General features: G+C 43.8%; 1 protein-coding gene across 1 annotated transcript; it reads right to left on the bottom strand.

The window, feature by feature from the left end:
- Positions 1-482: 482 nt before the first annotated feature.
- Positions 483-19,275, bottom strand: LOC118941531 (high-affinity choline transporter 1-like). The gene is made up of 9 exons (XM_036955457.1): positions 18,752-19,275; positions 15,694-15,807; positions 14,843-14,998; positions 13,123-13,271; positions 10,874-11,044; positions 6,454-6,607; positions 5,144-5,361; positions 4,350-4,520; positions 483-1,883 (listed from the first exon to the last, which is right to left on the bottom strand). The coding sequence occupies exons 1-9, from the start codon at positions 18,933-18,935 to the stop codon at positions 1,524-1,526; spliced, it is 1,677 nt and encodes a 558-aa protein (XP_036811352.1). The 5' UTR covers positions 18,936-19,275; the 3' UTR covers positions 483-1,523.
- Between the last annotated feature and the right edge of the window lie 886 nt (positions 19,276-20,161).

The following is a 20,161-nucleotide window of genomic DNA, read 5'->3' as shown; positions in this document are numbered from 1 at the left end:
GTGCTTGGCCTGGTCGTTCAGGAAGGTGGTCTCAAACTCCTCCTGTAATGGGGTAGTATACCCCTCCCTCCTAGTTTAATGGGGTAGTATACCCCCCCTACTAGTATAATTTGGGTAGTATACCCCCCCCCTCCTAGTATAATGGGGTAGTATACCCCCCCTACTAGTATAATGGGGTAGTATACCCCCCCCTCCTATTATAATGGGGTAGTATACCCCCCCTCCTAGTATAATGGGGTAGTATACCCCCTCCTACTAGTATAATGGGGTAGTATACCCCCCCCCCCCCTCCTACTAGTATAATGGGGTAGTATACCCCCCCTCCTAGTATAATGGGGTAGTATACCCCCTCCTACTAGTATAATGGGGTAGTATACCCCCCCCCCCTCCTAGTATAATGGGGTAGTATACCCCCCCCTCCTAGTATAATGGGGTAGTATACCCCCCCTACTAGTATAATGGGGTAGTATACCCCTCCCTCCTAGTATAATGGGGTAGTATACCCCCCCTACTAGTATAATGGGGTAGTATACCCCTCCCTCCTAGTGGGCTTCGGCTTTCCTGGAGCTCCTTGTTCTCCAAGTGACGCTGAATCATCCAACCCTTTAAACCACAGATATCTTTACAACAACAGTGAAGATGTAAAAAACAGTTTCCCCAAATTGAGAAAAAGAGACATTTTCACAACAAGGCTTGCAAATCAATTCACCATGACCATTTTAACTATGAATAGGTAGGGAAATTGTTTATATCAAAGTGTATATAAAATGTTAGCACCAAGATCCTCTCAAGTGAGCATCACATAACTTTCAGTATGATATGAGGAGTAGGTAGGCTAGAAATTGCCTCTAAATAACCACTGATAAGAGGTCTGATCTTAGTTTCACCTCTTAATGGCTCCGGTTAGGATTGGGGATGAGGTAATCTGGTGGGTATGAGGTAATCTGGTGGGGATGAGGTAATCTGGTGGGGATGAGGTAATCTGGTGGGGATGAGGTAATCTGGTGGGGATGAGGTAATCTGGTGGGTATGAGGTAATCTGGTGGGTATGAGGTAATCTGGTGGGGATGAGGTAATCTGGTGGGGATGAGGTAATCTGGTGGGGATGAGGTAATCTGGTGGGGATGAGGTAACAAAGTTTCCCAGACACAGATCATTAAGCCTACTCCTAGACTAAAGAGAGAGTTCACCCAAATGACATAATAGGATTGATTGCCTTACCCTGTAATCAGCCTATGGACAAGGTACGACCGCAATCCATGCTTTTGTGGAACAAATCCAATGCAAGTCGGTGGTACCGATGTTACAGCCTTTTTCACGCTTTATGTTCAAATCACATAAGTAACTTAATTGAGCTACACAATCGATTTTAAATAGCCTTCTTTAGAATGATTTGGATGTGCAATAGATCTTTCCTTTCTCTATCTTGTCCAATAAACAAAAAATATGCACCAAAACAAAGTGCTTTGTAGTCCAGGGAAGTGTCTGGGAAACTGGCCTGTAAAAGTAGGTAGATCAAAACTTTAACACTTTGTGGTGTCAAGCATGGGCTCAGAGACTGCACCATCCTCCTCCTTCTCTTTCATCTCTCTGGCGCCACCAAGTGGCAAAGTCTGGAACTTCACCTGGAACACATCCCACCTCTCGGGCAACCAGACCTTATTGAACATCAGCTGAGCCAGCCAGGAGAAACCCAAGATGGCCGCCAGGGCCAGAAGCATACATATGGTCCTGATGGGGGAGCGCTGGACATAGACGCCGTCCTCCAGGGTGCATCCAGGGAAGTGGAGGACAGGGGCGAGGTTGAAGATGGGCTCCCCACAGAGGAGTCTCATCAGGCCCCCTACGAGGTATCCCACCACGGCTCCATAGCCGTTGGAGACCTGTTGGAAGATGAAGGGATTTGTTTTGAAGAAGTGATATTCTAGCCTAGCCTGATGACTCACACTAACTTATTTTTCTGCTCTGTCGTTTCCTACATACTTTAGTTCCAGTGCCATCGTTGAAATCGTTTGTGGGGACGAGGGACAATGAGGGGCATTGTGCAAAACAGGGTCATCAGCGATTGGATCAAATCCAATTGTATTTGTCACATGCGCCGAATTCATTGAAATTCCTACTTACTGCAGGGGCAGTAGTGAGTAGCTTGGATGAAAAGGTGCCCAAAGTAAACGGCCTGCTCCTCAGGCGCAGTTGCTAATATATACATATTAGTATTAGTATTGGATAGAAAACACTCTGAAGTTTCTAAAACTGTTTGAATGATGTCTGTGAGTATTACAGAACTCATATGGCAGGCAAAAACCTGAGAAAAAAATCCAACCAGGAAGTGGGAAATCTGAGGTTAGTAGGTTTTCAACTCATCGCCTATTGAATACACAGTGGGATATGGGTCAGTTTGCACTTCCTATGGCTTCCACTAGATGTCAACAGTCTTTAGAACCTTGTCTGATGCTTTTACTGTGAAGTGGGGGCGAAGGAGAGGGGAAGGAGTAAGGTCTATCATGAGCTGACCATGCGTGTTCACGTGAGAGGGAGCTCTGTTCCATCGCACTTCTGAAGACAATGGAATTCTCCGGGAGGAACATTTATTGAAGATTTATGTTAAAAACATCCTAAAGATTGATTCAATACATCGTTTGACATGTTTCTACTGACTGTTATGGGAACTTTTTGACATTTCTTCTGCTTTTAGTGACCGCGCTTCCTGACTTTGGATTTGTTTTACCAAACGCGCTAACAAAAGTAGCTATTTGGACATAAATGATGGACATTACCGAACAAAACAAACATTTCTTGTGGAAGTGGGAGTCCTGGGAGTGCATTCCGACGAAGATCAGCAAAGGTAAGTGAAGATTTATAATGCTATTTATGGCTTTTGTTGACTCCACAATTTGGCGGGTAACTGTATGGCTTCCTTTTGTGGCTGAACGCTGTTCTCAGATTATTGAATGTTGTACTTTTGCCGTAAAGCTTTTTTGAAATCTGACACAGCGGTTGCATTAAGAACAAGTTTATCTTTAATTCTATGTAAAACATGTATTTTTCATCGAAGTTTATGATGAGTATTTCTGTTATTTGCTGTGGCTCTCTGCAATTTCTCTGGATATTTTAGAGGCATTTCTGAACATGGTGGCAATGTAAACTGAGGTTTTTGGATATAAATATGAACTTTATCGAACAAAACATATATGTATTGTGTAACATGAAGTCCTATGAGTGTCATCTGATGAAGATCATCAAAGGTTAGTGATTAATTGTATCTCTATTTCTGATTTTTGTGACTCCTGTCTTTTGCTGGAAAAATGACAGTTTTTCTGTTATTTTGCGGTGACCTAACATAATCGTTTGTGGTGCTTTCGCTGTAAAGCCTTTTTGAAAATAACACTGTGGTGGGATTAAGAAGAAGTGTATCTTTAAAATGGTGTGAAATATTTGTATGTTTGAGGAATTTTAGTTATGAGATTTCTGTTGTTTGAATTTGGCGCCCTGCACTTTCACTGGCTGTTGTCATATCGATCCCGTTAACGCGATTTCAGCCCTAAGAAGTTTTCACTAATAATGCAGTTTTGTTTTTAAAGTAAAGAAATAAAAGTAACAAATAATTAAAGAGCAGCAGTAAAATAACTCATCAGAGTATCAAAGCCAATTACACATTTTCAAACCGCTGTTTTACCCACGTGTTTTGGTTCTGGTCCAACCCATCGGTTTCTGGACCAATCAGACGGTCCTGAATGTGTTCACATTCGGTGAAGAATCGGGGAGGTACTCAGATCCAGACTCATTGTGGAGAATAAACTAACATCTGTGGGTGTGGCCTAGCGTTTGGCTGGAGCAAGGACTCTGGGTAGCCAGACAAATTATAACCTGGGCCTGTATCCACAAAGCCTCTCTGAGTAAGAGTTCTGATCTAGGATTAGTTTAGCCTTTTAGTTCATAATGAATTAGATTATATGGACAGGTTGGAACCTGATCCTAGATTATAATGATTTAGATATGGACAGGTTGGAACCTGATCATAATGAATAAGATGATATGGACAGGTTGGGGCCTGATCCTAGATCAGCACTCCTACTCTGAGACGCTTTGTGGCTAGGGCCGGTTTGTGCTCTTGCCATCTCTAGAGCCGACCATTTGGCATGATGATGAGTGAGTTGGCATGACGACATCACAAACAGACTGGCACTCAGGCTAGTGACACACCACCATGTTTGTGATGCAGGGAAAAGATAAGGCCCACACAATATCAACTCTGCATGTTACACACACACACACACACACACACACACACACACACACACACACACACACACACACACACACACACACACACACACACACACACACACCTGGAAGAAGAGGACGCAGATGAGCTGAGGGAAGATGATGGTGTAGGAGAGATCAGACGCCAGGATCCACAGGGCATAGGTACTGTTGTGGAGGAGAGTGAGGGCCATCCCACACAGCCCCACCACCACCACCGACACACGGATCACCCACTGTATCTCCCTGTCTGAGGCCTAGAGGAGAGATAGATACAAGATGGAGGCACAGTGGGCTGGACAGATCCAAGATGGAGGCACAGTGGTCAGGACAGATCCAAGACCGAGGCACAGTGGTCAGGACAGATCCAAGATGGAGGCACAGCAGTCATAATTATCCAAGTCAGAAGAGCTTGAACAGCCCTGTGGTGTAATACACAGAGAAGTCAGAAGAGCTTGAACAGCCCTGTGGTGTAATACTCAGAGAAGTCACAAGAGGGAGCACGGAGTTAGGCTATTTGTCCCAAAATGCCAGCACACTTTTGAACCCAATGCAATGTTTTCAAATGGGAATTGAAAAATGTCTTGCCAATGTCCCAAAAATGGATGAAATTGGAAAAAAACACTTATTTATGCATTTAGTGGTGATTTTCTGATACATGACCTATGACCTAGAACAGGACTAATGAACATAATGGATCATCATCTCCATTGAGAATGTGTTTCAGTTCTGGACTAGTAGGTTTATTAATCTGTATATGGGAAAACAGACCTAAATTCCTTAGTCACCTCTACTGTATTGAGTATCTCGTCACACACCAATTTATTAGAATGAGGTGTAAGTGATGGGATAGAACAAAAGCCTGCACCCAACTCTTCACCTGCTTCCGAATGATGTTCTTGTAGATGTTGGAGGAGAACATGGAGGCGGAGCTGAGCAGGCCAGAGTCCACGGATGACATCACTGCGGCGGCGATGGCCCCGATGCCGATGACGGACACGTAGGGCGGAGCCAGGTGCTGCAGGGCGATGGGGAGCACCAATCCCGTCTCGTTGCGCTCATACGGAGACGGAGACCCGTACGATGTCAGGTTCCAGTCTGGAGACACACCAGGAAAGTGTCAATAAAGTTTGGTCATTTTGACAATCGCACTTTGATGAAGTCTAAAAGCATAAACACAAGTACGACAACTCTTACTCAGAGAGGCTTTGTGGATACAGGCCCAGGTTATAATTCGTCTGGCTACCCAGAGTCCTTGCTCCAGCCAAACGCTAGGCCACACCCACAGACGTTAGTTTCTTCTCCACAATGATCACGGGATCTCGTGCTCCACAGAGAGTAATAACAAAACATGCACTCTAGCCACAACACCAGGACACTGCCACTAGATTGGAGTGTGTTATGGTTCAGGATGTGAGGTAGATGATAGGAGCAGTATACGGACATCAGATAACAGACAAACCAGTCAACGACACACAACTCTTCTTCTCTGAAACTTTATATCCCCTTTAATAATATTAACTTGGAGGTGCTTATATTTGTCCGTTATTCTTGAACAAGAGAACATGTGTTTAATTGCTATATTGTAATTATTTCGCCACTATGGCCTATTTATTGCCTTACCTCCCTTATCCTACCTCATCTGCTCACACTGTTTATATACTTTTTTCTACTGTATTATTGACTGTATGTTTGTTTTACTCCATGTGTAACTCTGTTGTTGTTTTGTGTTGCACTGCTTTGCTTTATCTTGGCCAGGTCGCAGTTGTAAATGAGAACTTGTTCTCAACTGGCCTACCTGGTTAAATAAAGGTGTTCTCAACTGGCCTACCTGGTTAAATAAAGGTGTTCTCAACTGGCCTACCTGGTTAAATAAAGGTGTTCTCAACTGGCCTACCTGGTTAAATAAAGGTGTTCTCAACTAGCCTACCTGGTTAAATAAAGGTGTTCTCAACTGGCCTACCTGGTTAAATAAAGGTGTTCTCAACTAGCCTACCTGGTTAAATAAAGGTGAAATAAAAAAATCAAATGTGTTTTTATCTACATATCCCAACTCCCCCCGAGACGCCGGCGGAGAGTTGGGGTCAGAGACGACCATTTCACGCCTGGAGCAATAAGGGTTTCAGTGCCTTGCACAAGGGCACAACCTTGTCTGCTCCGGGATTGGAAAAGCTTTTTGTACTGTATTACCTGTGGAAGCGGCTACAGCCCCGACCAGGACAGAGGGGATCCCCAGGATGAGGACCATGGCAGCAGCCGCGAAGCAGGTGACCTGGGCGTTAAACGAGGAGGAGGCAGAAAGCGTCCTCTGGTGGAAACACTGGAAAGACAAGCTACCCAACGCCTGAGGAGAGAGGGGGATGAGGGAGAAGAGGAGAGGAGGGAGAAGAAAGGGAGGAGGGGAGGGAGGGAGAAGAGGAGGGGGAGGATAAGGAGACCGAGGAGAAAGGGAAGATGACAAGGAGGATGACAAGAACATAAAGGAGGTTGTTAGATTGTGAAATGGTGGCAGGTAGAATCGCTGTTAAGGTTTGAATCCCTGAGCAGACTAGGTGATAAATCTGCCGAGGTGCCCTTGAGCAAGGCACTTAGCCCTGTAAGTCCCTCTGGATAAGAGTCCCTGCAAAATGACTTACATTAATAAGTTCTGTTTGTGTTGTTTAAGGAGAAGTAGAATGAGGCCTTGAGTCTCCAGGATGTTTTTTGAATTGTAGAGTCATGGTGAAGTCGAGGAAAGGGCTGTTTGTGGTTTTTTGAGGGGACTGTCTGTTAGAAAGCTTGAGACTGGAAACCACAGATAGGTTGCATGGCCTAACAACAACAAGATAAGATGGTGCCAACACTGGTTGAGATTGTAGAAACTCCTGGGTCATGGTTAACACAAGACCATGTCCTTAATGAGGGTGAAAGCGTCTGTGGAAAGTGCTGTGTCATGTTAGTGGAACAAAAATATCTCATGGCATGAGAGGAGGGAGCTTTGATAGGATGTGAGAGAGTGCTGCCATTCCAACGGTACGGGATTCAGCTGTTGAGTCTCTTTTGCTATTACACAACTGAACTTCACTCAAAGTTTTGACTCAGTTTGTAATGAACGAGTGTATTGCATATTGATTCTTCCTTATCAAGGTGGAGCAAAGAGTTTTGAGCAGAAGAGAAAATAAATGGTTGGAAGATAGAAGAGAGAATAGTGATATGACTGTAATGTAGAGGAGAGGAGAGAGACTGGTGATATGACTGTAATGAGGAGACTGGTGATATGACTGTAATGTAGAGGAGAGGAGAGAGACTGGTGATATGACTGTAATGGAGAGGAGAGGAGAGACTGGTGATATGACTGTAATGAGGAGACTGGTGATATGACTGTAATGTAGAGGAGAGGAGAGAGACTGGTGATATGACTGTAATGTAGAAACTGGTGATATGACTGTATGATAGAGGAGAGGAGAGACTGGTGATATGACTGTAATGTAGAGGAGAGGAGAGAGACTGGTGATATGACTGTAATGTAGAGGAGAGAAGAGAAGAGACAGGTGATATGACTGTAATGAGGAGACTGGTGATATGACTGTAATGTAGAGGAGAGGAGAGAGACTGGTGATATGACTGTAATGTAGAGGAGAGGAGAGAGACTGGTGATATGACTGTAATGTAGAGGAGAGGAGAGAGACTGGTGATATGACTGTAATGTAGAGGAGAGGAGAGAGACTGGTGATATGACTGTAATGTAGAAACTGGTGATATGACTGTAATGGAGAGGAGAGGAGAGAGACTGGTGATAAGACTGTAATGTAGAGGAGAGGAGAGAGACTGGTGATATGACTGTAATGTAGAGGAGAGGAGAAAGACTGGTGATATGACTGTAATGTAGAGGAGAGGAGAGAGACTGGTGATATGACTGTAATGTAGAGGAGAGACTGGTGATATGACTGTAATGTAGAGGAGAGGAGAAAGACTGGTGATCTGACTGTAATGTAGAGGAGAGACTGGGGATATGACTGTAATGTAGAGGAGAGGAGAGAGACTGGTGATATGACTGTAATGTAGAGGAGAGACTGGTGATATGACTGTAATGTAGAGGAGAGGAGAGAGACTGGTGATCTGACTGTAATGTAGAGGAGAGACTGGTGATATGACTGTAATGTAGAGGAGAGGAGAGAGACTGGTGATATGACTGTAATGTAGAGGAGAGGAGAGACTGATGATATGACTGTAATGTAGAGGAGAGGAGAGACTGGTGATATGACTGTAATGTAGAGACTGGTGATATGACTGTAATGTAGAGGAGAGGAGAGAGACTGGTGATATGACTGTAATGTAGAGGAGAGGAGAGAGACTGGTGATATGACTGTAATGTAGAGGAGAGAAGAGACTGGTGATATGACTGTAATGTAGAGGAGATGAGAGACTGGTGATATGACTGTAATGTAGAGGAGAGGAGAGAGACTGGTGATATGACTGTAATGTAGAGGAGAGGAGAGACTGGTGATATGACTGTAATGTAGAGGAGAGGAGAGAGACTGGTGATATGACTGTAATATAGAGGAGAGGAGAGAGACTGGTGATAATACTGTAATGTAGAGGAGAGGAGAGAGACTGGTGATATGACTGTAATATAGAGGGGAGGAGAGAGACTGGTGATAATACTGTAATGTAGAGGAGAGGAGAGACTGGTGATATGACTGTAATATAGAGGAGAGGAGAGACTGGTGATAATACTGTAATGTAGAGGAGAGGAGAGACTGGTGATAATACTGTAATGTAGAGGAGAGGAGAGACTGGTGATATGACTGTAATGTAGAGGAGAGGAGAGAGACTGGTGATATGACTGTAATGTAGAGGAGAGGAGAGACTGGTGATAATACTGTAATGTAGAGGAGAGGAGAGACTGGTGATATGACTGTAATATAGAGGAGAGGAGAGACTGGTGATAATACTGTAATGTAGAGGAGAGGAGAGACTGGTGATATGACTGTAATGTAGAGGAGAGGAGAGAGACTGGTGATAATACTGTAATGTAGAGGAGAGGAGAGACTGGTGATAATACTGTAATGTAGAGGAGAGGAGAGACTGGTGATATGACTGTAATGTAGAGGAGAGGAGAGAGACTGGTGATATGACTGTAATGTAGAGGAGAGGAGAGACTGGTGATAATACTGTAATGTAGAGCAGAGGAGAGACTGGTGATAATACTGTAATGTAGAGGAGAGGAGAGACTGGTGATATGACTGTAATGTAGAGGAGAGGAGAGACTGGTGATATGACTGTAATATAGAGGAGAGGAGAGACTGGTGATAATACTGTAATGTAGAGCAGAGGAGAGACTGGTGATAATACTGTAATGTAGAGGAGAGGAGAGACTGGTGATATGACTGTAATGTAGAGGAGAGGAGAGACTGGTGATATGACTGTAATATAGAGGAGAGGAGAGACTGGTGATAATACTGTAATGTAGAGGAGAGGAGAGACTGGTGATAATACTGTAATGTAGAGGAGAGGAGAGACTGGTGATATGACTGTAATGTAGAGGAGAGGAGAGACTGGTGATATGACTGTAATGTAGAGACTGGTGATATGACTGTAATATAGAGGAGAGGAGAGACTGGTGATATTACTGTAATGTAGAGGAGAGGAGAGACTGGTGATATGACTGTAATATAGAGGAGAGGAGAGACTGGTGATAATACTGTAATGTAGAGGAGAGGAGAGACTGGTGATAATACTGTAATGTAGAGGAGAGGAGAGACTGGTGATATGACTGTAATGTAGAGGAGAGGAGAGACTGGTGATATGACTGTAATGTAGAGACTGGTGATATGACTGTAATATAGAGGAGAGGAGAGACTGGTGATAATACTGTAATGTAGAGGAGAGGAGAGACTGGTGATATGACTGTAATGTAGAGGAGAGGAGAGAGACTGGTGATGATACTGTAATGTAGAGGAGAGGAGAGACTGGTGATATGACTGTAATGTAGAGGAGAGGAGAGAGACTGGTGATATGACTGTAATGTAGAGGAGAGGAGAGACTGGTGATATGACTGTAATATAGAGGAGAGGAGAGACTGGTGATAATACTGTAATGTAGAGCAGAGGAGAGACTGGTGATAATACTGTAATGTAGAGGAGAGGAGAGACTGGTGATATGACTGTAATGTAGAGGAGAGGAGAGACTGGTGATATGACTGTAATATAGAGGAGAGGAGAGACTGGTGATAATACTGTAATGTAGAGGAGAGGAGAGACTGGTGATAATACTGTAATGTAGAGGAGAGGAGAGACTGGTGATATGACTGTAATGTAGAGGAGAGGAGAGACTGGTGATATGACTGTAATGTAGAGACTGGTGATATGACTGTAATGTAGAGACTGGTGATATGACTGTAATGTAGAGACTGGTGATATGACTGTAATGTAGAGACTGGTGATATGACTGTAATGTAGAGACTGGTGATATGACTGTAATGTAGAGACTGGTGATATGACTGTAATATAGAGGAGTATGCATATGTTTTACTTATCAAATGCTTATTCCATCCTTGTCTAACTTACTTGACTTATTTAACACATTAACAAATGAATCATCCGTCCATCAATGAATCAGTTGATCTCACCACCAATAAGAAGTCATCAACCCACTTGAAGACCTTCCCCTTCTCCATGTGTCCCAGCCAGGGGGCCTGGTGGGTGTGGTTGAAAGCTGTCTGGGTGATGTCACCCACCACTGGGTTGGCCATGAGGAACGGGACACACAGCCACTGGCAGCAGAGACAGAAAAGCCCAAATTAAAAATGATTAACTCCTGTCTTCGGGTGCAGCCACAATGAGACACATGAGCATACATTAAATTGTATATGATAATGATAATTTTCTGTTTTCGTCCATCAAACGTACATCTGTAGTCAACTATGTTCAGATGAGTTCCATCTGTTAAAAGACAGACCGTTTGTGTGTTTTTTGTTGGGCAATTATCTCCGTTGTCAATCATCCGACAACAGATCACTCCTATTGAAAAAGGTGTTGGCTCCATCCAAAATACTTGGACAATGTTTCCACGGCCTTACACTCACCAGACTGGTTTAGATTCAAAATGTCCGCCTTTCCCTCACCAGACTGGTTTAGATTCAAAATGGCCGCCTGTCCCTCACCAGACTGGTTTAGATTCAAAATGTCCGCCTTTCCCTCACCAGACTGGTTTAGATTCAAAATGGCCGCCTGTCCCTCACCAGACTGGTTTAGATTCAAATCGGCCGCCTGTCCCTCACCAGACTGGTTTAGATTCAAAATGGCCGCCTGTCCCTCACCAGACTGGTTTAGATTCAAAATGGCCGCCTGTCCCTCACCAGACTGGTTTAGATTCAAATCGGCCGCCTGTCCCTCACCAGACTGGTTTAGATTCAATATGGCCGCCTGTCCCTCACCAGACTGGTTTAGATTCAAAATGGCCGCCTGTCCCTCACCAGACTGGTTTAGATTCAAATCGGCCGCCTGTCCCTCACCAGACTGGTTTAGATTCAAAATGGCCGCCTGTCCCTCACCAGACTGGTTTAGATTCAAATCGGCCGCCTGTCACTCACCAGACTGGTTTAGATTCAAAATGGCCGCCTGTCCCTCACCAGACTGGTTTAGATTCAAATCGGCCGCCTGTCCCTCACCAGACTGGTTTAGATTCAATATGGCCGCCTGTCCCTCACCAGACTGGTTTAGATTCAAATCGGCCGCCTGTCCCTCACCAGACTGGTTTAGATTCAAATCGGCCGCCTGTCACTCACCAGACTGGTTTAGATTCAAATCGGCCGCCTGTCACTCACCAGACTGGTTTAGATTCAAAATGGCCGCCTTTCCCTCACCAGACTGGTTTAGATTCAAAATGGCCGCCTGTCCCTCACCAGACTGGTTTAGATTCAAATCGGCCGCCTGTCACTCACCAGACTGGTTTAGATTCAAAATGGCCGCCTTTCCCTCACCAGACTGGTTTAGATTCAAAATGGTCGCCTGTCCCTCACCAGACTGGTTTAGATTCAAATCGGCCGCCTGTCACTCACCAGACTGGTTTAGATTCAAATCGGCCGCCTGTCACTCACCAGACTGGTTTAGATTCAAAATGGTCGCCTGTCCCTCACCAGACTGGTTTAGATTCAAATCGGCCGCCTGTCACTCACCAGACTGGTTTAGATTCAAATCGGCCGCCTGTCACTCACCAGACTGGTTTAGATTCAAAATGGCCGCCTTTCCCTCACCAGACTTGTTTAGATTCAAAATGGCCGCCTGTCCCTCACCAGACTGGTTTAGATTCAAATCGGCCGCCTGTCCCTCACCAGACTGGTTTAGATTCAAATCGGCCGCCTGTCACTCACCAGACTGGTTTAGATTCAATATGGCCGCCTGTCCCTCACCAGACTGGTTTAGATTCAAATCGGCCGCCTGTCACTCACCAGACTGGTTTAGATTCAATATGGCCGCCTGTCCCTCACCAGACTGGTTTAGATTCAAATCGGCCGCCTGTCCCTCACCAGACTGGTTTAGATTCAAATCGGCCGCCTGTCCCTCACCAGACTGGTTTAGATTCAAATCGGCCGCCTGTCCCTCACCAGACTGGTTTAGATTCAAAATGGCCGCCTGTCCCTCACCAGACTGGTTTAGATTCAAATGGCCACCTGTCCCTCACCAGACTGGCTTAGATTAAAATCGGCCGCCTGTCCCTCACCAGACTGGATTGGATTCAAAATGGCCGCCTGTCACTCACCAGACTGGTTTAGATTCAAATCGGCCGCCTGTCCCTCACCAGACCGGATTGGATTCAAAATGGCCGCCTGTCCCTCAACAGACTGGATTGGATTCAAAATGGCCGCCTGTCACTCACCAGACTGAAGAAGATGAGGATGAGCTGGATGACGTCGGTGTAGGCTACAGAGTAGAGTCCTCCCAGTAGAGTGTAGATGATGGCCACCACTGCAGAAATCCCCACAGAGTAAGAGTAGGGCAGGTCCAAAATTACACTCATGGTGCCACCTGCAGCACAAACACACACACACACACACACACTTTTAGCTCAGCGGGCTAACACAGTTTTGTGGTACCACAGATAAAAACTGTAAAACCAGGTTAAACTGAGTTGGTCCCTCGCCGTTGTACTGGAAGTGTGAAGAGCCTTGCTTACCGGGCTTGAAGTAACAAACAACATTCTTCACACGCCAGCTAGAATGAAGAATGACTGAGTTTCAACAAGTGGTAATTAAAAAACCCACCTGACCTGTTTCCCCTCCCTGATCAAATTACTCCATCTAGAACAAACCTGCATCTCACCAAGCTGGGGCATTGAGTAACTATTCCCCAGGTTACTCTATCTGGAACCGACCTGGGTCCAGCATCTCACCAAGCTGGGGCATTGAGTAACTATTCCCCAGGTTACTCTATCTAGAACCGACCTGGGTCCAGCATCTCACCAAGCTGGGGCATTGTGTAACTATTCCCCAGGTTACTCTGTCTAGAACCGACCTGGGTCCAGCATCTCACCAAGCTGGGGCGTTGTGTAACTATTTCCCAGGTTACTCTGTCTAGAACCGACCTGGGTCCAGCATCTCACCAAGCTGGGGCGTTGTGAAACTATTCCCCAGGTTACTCTGTCTAGAACCGACCTGGGTCCAGCATCTCACCAACTTGTGCCAGCAGCATACCACCCTGCATACCACTGCTGGCTTGCTTCTGAAACTAAGCGTGGTTGGTCCTGGTCAGTTCCTGGATGGGAGACCAGATGCTGCTGGAAGTGGTGTTGGAGGGCCAGTAGGAGGCACTCTTTCCTCTGGTCTAAAAAATATCCCAATCCCCCAGGGCAGTGATTGGGGACATTGCCCTGTGTAGGGTGTCTTTCGGATGGGACGTTAAACGGGTGTCCTGACTCTCTGTGGTCATTAAAGATCCCATGGCACTTATCGCAAGAGTAGGGGTGTTAACCCCCAGTGTCCTGGCTAAATTCCCAATCTGGCCCTCAAACCATCACGGTCACCTAATAATCCCCAGTTTACAATTGTCTCATTCATCCCCCTCCTCTTCTCCCCTGTAACTATTCCCCGAGGTCATTGCTGCAAACGAGAACGTGTTCTCAGTCGACTTACCTGGTAAAATAAGGGTGAATTAAAGAGTTGAACCTACATAAAGACAACCCTGACAGGTCCATCAGGAAAGAATGGCTGTGTCTACAATGGTACCCTCTCCCTTACATAGAGCAGTACTTTGGACCGGGGCCCATTGGGAATATATAGAGAATAGGGTGTCACTATGGATGGATGGGTCCAGTGACTTGACACACCTTAACAGAGATGTAATGGTGTCCAAAACCGGCTAGAGGCTGAATGACTGTGTGTCTGTTTATCTAAGTTGTTCGAAACAGGGTGGAATGTGGCTCCTGTTTTGGAACACCAGACAGTGACCTGCGGTTGAGATTCAACTGCACTCTGCGTATGTGTGTGTGTTTTGTGTGCATCGAATGATTTTGTACTTTTGTGTTTACCAGGGGTTACGTGTGTTGTGTGTTTTTGAAACAGTTGTTTCTTTTGCTGCCGTTGTTTTGTTGTACATATCACCTAGTCCGACGAGTGTGCAGGCGACCCACAGTGCATCCATTACAAGGGCAGGGAACACCAGAGCTCCACTCACTACTCTCCCATACTTGATCTGGAAGGGATCCATCATAGTAACATACTTCTTCTCCCTCATCGGCTTGGCAAAGAATATACCACCTGAGATAAAAGAGGGAGGGGGGGGGGAGGAGTGAGGGGTGGAGAGAGAGAGGAGGGAGAGAGAGGGGGGAGAGTGAGAGGGAGAGAGGCGATGGAGAGGAGGGAGGGAAAGAGAGGGGAGGGAGTGAGAGAGAGAGGGGGGAGTGAGAGAGGGGGGAGGGAGTGGACGGAGAGAGAGGAGGGAGGGGGTGGAGAGGGGGGAGGGAGGGGAGAGAGAGACAGGGAGAAGAGGGAGAGAGGGGGGGTGAGAGAGAGAGGGGAGTGAGAGAGGGGGGGGAGGGGGTGGACGGAGAGAGAGGGGGGAGAGAGAGGAGGGAGGGGGTGGAGAGAAAGGGGGAAGTGAGAAAGGAGGGAGAGATGGGGCAGGGAGGGGAGAGAGAGACGGGGAGAAGAGGGAGAGAGGGGGGGGGTTAAGAGAGAGAGAGAGAGAGAGAGAGAGAGAGAGAGAGAGAGAGAGAGAGAGAAAATAAACAGTGCACCAATAACAAGCCGATAAGGTTTGGTGTGTAGAATATTTGAATGAATTGAAGGTCAGTTAAAAATACAGACTGGGATGTGTGTTTCAGCACAACAACGTCCCGTCACTTTAAATATTGGAAACTTTGATATTTTTACATTTTCCAAGGATTATTTCTGATTGTGAAATATTAAACTTTGTGTGTGTGTGCGTGCGTGCATGCGTGTGTGCGTCTTACCGATGATGAAGGAGACGGAGCTCTGTAGGGGCATGAAAGCCCAGACCAGACCCAGGTTAGGGTTATAGACAACCTCTGCTATCCCTACGATAAAGCCTCCTCCAACCCACGTAGCTGCAGGACACACACACACACACACACGCTGTTTGTCCAAAGGTAAGGAATGATCTATACTGTCTCTACAGTACAGTGTGAATACAGTAATAGAGAGTATAGTTGTAAAGGTACAGTGTGAATACAGTAATAGTGAGTATAGTTGTAAAGGTACAGTACAGTGTGAATACAGTAATAGAGATTATAGTTGTAAAGGTACAGTACAGTGTGAATACAGTAATAGAGATTATAGTTGTAAAGGTACAGTGTGAATACAGTAATAGTGAGTATAGTTGTAAAGGTACAGTGTGAATACAGTAATAGTGAGTATAGTTGTAAAGGTACAGTACAGTGTGAATACAGTAATAGTGAGTATAGTTGTAAAGGTACAGTACAGTGTGAATACAGTAATAGTGAGTATAGTTGTAAAGGTACAGTGTGAATACAGTAATAGTGAGTATAGTTGTAAAGGTACAGTGTGAATACAGTAATAGTGAGTATAGTTGTAAAGGTACAGTACAGTGTGAATACAGTAATAGTGAGTATAGTTGTAAAGGTACAGTGTGAATACAGTAATAGTGAGTATAGTTGTAAAGGTACAGTACAGTGTGAATACAGTAATAGTGAGTATAGTTGTAAAGGTACAGTGTGAATACAGTAATAGTGAGTATAGTTGTAAAGGTACAGTACAGTGTGAATACAGTAATAGAGAGTATAGTTGTAAAGGTACAGTGTGAATACAGTAGTAGAGAGTATAGTTGTACAGGTATAGTACAGTGTGAATACAGTAATAGAGAGTATAGTTGTACAGGTGCAGTGTGAATACAGTAATAGAGAGTATAGTTGTACAGGTATAGTACAGTGTGAATACAGTAATAGAGAGTATAGTTGTACAGGTGCAGTGTGAATACAGTAATAGTGAGTATAGTTGTAAAGGTGCAGTGTGAATACAGTAATAGAGAGTATAGTTGTACAGGTACCGTGTGAATACAGTAATAGAGAGTATAGTTGTAAAGGTACAGTACAGTGTGAATACAGTAATAGAGAGTATAGTTGTACAGGTGCAGTGTGAATACAGTAATAGAGAGTATAGTTGTACAGGTGCAGTGTGAATACAGTAATAGTGAGTATAGTTGTACAGGTATAGTACAGTGTGAATACAGTAATAGAGAGTATAGTTGTAAAGGTACAGTACAGTGTGAATACAGTAATAGAGAGTATAGTTGTACAGGTGCAGTGTGAATACAGTAATAGTGAGTATAGTTGTAAAGGTACAGTGTGAATACAGTAATAGTGAGTATAGTTGTAAAGGTGCAGTGTGAATACAGTAATAGAGAGTATAGTTGTACAGGTGCAGTGTGAATACAGTAATAGAGAGTATAGTTGTAAAGGTGCAGTGTGAATACAGTAATAGTGAGTATAGTTGTACAGGTGCAGTGTGAATACAGTAATAGAGAGTATAGTTGTAAAGGTGCAGTGTGAATACAGTAATAGTGAGTATAGTTGTAAAGGTGCAGTGTGAATACAGTAATAGAGAGTATAGTTGTACAGGTGCAGTGTGAATACAGTAATAGTGAGAATAGTTGTACAGGTACAGTGTGAATACAGTAATAGTGAGAATAGTTGTAAAGGTACAGTACAGTGTGAATACAGTAATAGTGAGTATAGTTGTACAGGTATAGTACAGTGTGAATACAGTAATAGTGAGTATAGTTGTAAAGGTACAGTACAGTGTGAATACAGTAATAGTGAGTATAGTTGTAAAGGTGCAGTGTGAATACAGTAATAGAGAGTATAGTTGTACAGGTGCAGTGTGAATACAGTAATAGTGAGTATAGTTGTAAAGGCACAGTGTGAATACAGTAATAGTGAGTATAGTTGTAAAGGTACAGTACAGTGTGAATACAGTAATAGAGAGTATAGTTGTAAAGGTGCAGTGTGAATACAGTAATAGAGAGTATAGTTGTAAAGGTACAGTGTGAATACAGTAATAGTGAGTATAGTTGTACAGGTATAGTACAGTGTGAATACAGTAATAGAGAGTATAGTTGTAAAGGTCCAGTACAGTGTGAATACAGTAATAGAGAGTATAGTTGTACAGGTGCAGTGTGAATACAGTAATAGAGAGTATAGGTGTAAAGGTACAGTGTGAATACAGTAATAGTGAGTATAGTTGTACAGGTATAGTACAGTGTGAATACAGTAATAGAGAGTATAGTTGTACAGGTGCAGTGTGAATACAGTAATAGTGAGTATAGTTGTACAGGTACAGTGTGAATACAGTAATAGTGAGTATAGTTGTAAAGGTACAGTGTGAATACAGTAATAGTGAGTATAGTTGTAAAGGTGCAGTGTGAATACAGTAATAGAGAGTATAGTTGTAAAGGTACAGTGTGAATACAGTAATAGAGAGTATAGTTGTAAAGGTGCAGTGTGAATACAGTAATAGTGAGAATAGTTGTACAGGTACAGTGTGAATACAGTAATAGTGAGAATAGTTGTAAAGCTACAGTACAGTGTGAATACAGTAATAGTGAGTATAGTTGTAAAGGTACAGTGTGAATACAGTAATAGTGAGTATAGTTGTAAAGGTACAGTGTGAATACAGTAATAGAGAGTATAGTTGTACAGGTACAGTGTGAATACAGTAATAGTGAGAATAGTTGTAAAGGTACAGTACAGTGTGAATACAGTAATAGTGAGTATAGTTGTAAAGGTACAGTGTGAATACAGTAATAGAGAGTATAGTTGTAAAGGTACAGTGTGAATACAGTAATAGTGAGTATAGTTGTAAAGGCACAGTGTGAATACAGTAATAGTGAGTATAGTTGTACAGGTATAGTACAGTGTCAATACAGTAATAGAGAGTATAGTTGTAAAGGTACAGTACAGTGTGAATACAGTAATAGTGAGTATAGTTGTAAAGCATTACACAGATCTAAAGACATGGCCACACCTCACCTACCAGTCATGGTGAATATTCCCACAAGCAGGCCGATATTCCTGTCTCCCAGTAAGGTTATCTCTGTCTTGTCTCCCGTACTTTTCTTCTCCATAGCCCTGGACTTCCGTGCTGCCCACAAACCTGTCCCCAGGACCAGCAGATAGAACACTGCCATGGCAACCACACCTGGAATGTTCAGAACCATGGTGGAACACTGGGAACGCTCACAGAAAGAACACTGACTGGGAACACTCCCAGACAGAACACTGACTCTGAACACTCCCAGACAGAACACTGACTCTGAACACTCCCAGACAGAACACTGACTCTGAACACTCCCAGACAGAACACTGACTCTGAACACTCCCAGACAGAACACTGACTCTGAACACTCCCAGACAGAACACTGACTCTGAACACTCCCAGACAGAACACTGACTCTGAACACTCCCAGACAGAACACTGACTGTCAGGAGTTCTGTCGACTGAGTTGCAGTAGTAGTGGCAGTATAGTCTTGTTCCTGGTTTGATAGCTCAGAGCGTCTGCTCTTTTCTACTTCTGGCTTGATTGGTCGCAGTGGAGGGGGAGTAAAGGGAAGTGGGCAGGGCATTCAAAGCAGTAAGGAAAGAATATGGTGATTAGTAGATAAATAGTAAGAAGTAAGGAGAGCATGAAGTCATTGGTAGATAAATAGTAAGAAGTAAGGAGAGCATGAAGTCCTTGGTAGATAAATAGTAAGAAGTAAGGAGAGCATGAAGTCATTGGTAGATAAACAGTAAGAAGTAAGGAGAGCATGAAGTCCTTGGTAGATAAATAGTAAGAAGTAAGGAGAGCATGAAGTCCTTGGTAGATAAATAGTAAGAAGTAAGGAGGGCATGAAGTCCTTGGTAGATAAATAGTAAGAAGTAAGGAGAGCATGAAGTCATTGGTAGATAAATAGTAAGAAGTAAGGAGAGCATGAAGTCCTTAAATGATAAAACAGCATGCCTGGGTCTCACCTAATACTGACAGTCTGTACCTGGAGAGGTCATAGGATGGTGTCAAAACTCCAATTACTACACTCAAATGATGTATATAAACCCTGGATTGCTGATGCTATGTATTAGCCAATGAGAGGCTTTGAAGCCACCGGTCGGCCATATTGGAACTCCCCAGAAGGAGCAGTCCTCCATAGGAATGAATGGAATTCTACAGTATTTCAATAAAATGTTTCAAGGACAAATTGACATGTATTTAAGTATTTTTTGTTGTTGTAGTGGGGACAGTATCTTTAGTCATCTCTAACAATTATATTTTAAGGAAAATGTTTTAATGTATTTTTTTTATTTTGTATTTTAATGTTTAGCTCACATAATATAGTTTTAAAGTTTTAAAACCTCAATCAATCAATACATTTTTTTTTTGTTGCATCAACCGATGTCACAAAGTGC

The sequence above is a fragment of the Oncorhynchus mykiss genome, chromosome 19 (genome assembly GCF_013265735.2).
Source record: "Oncorhynchus mykiss isolate Arlee chromosome 19, USDA_OmykA_1.1, whole genome shotgun sequence".
In the NCBI taxonomy this organism is placed as follows: domain Eukaryota; kingdom Metazoa; phylum Chordata; class Actinopteri; order Salmoniformes; family Salmonidae; genus Oncorhynchus; species Oncorhynchus mykiss.
This window is presented reverse-complemented; position numbering and strand designations above follow the sequence as displayed.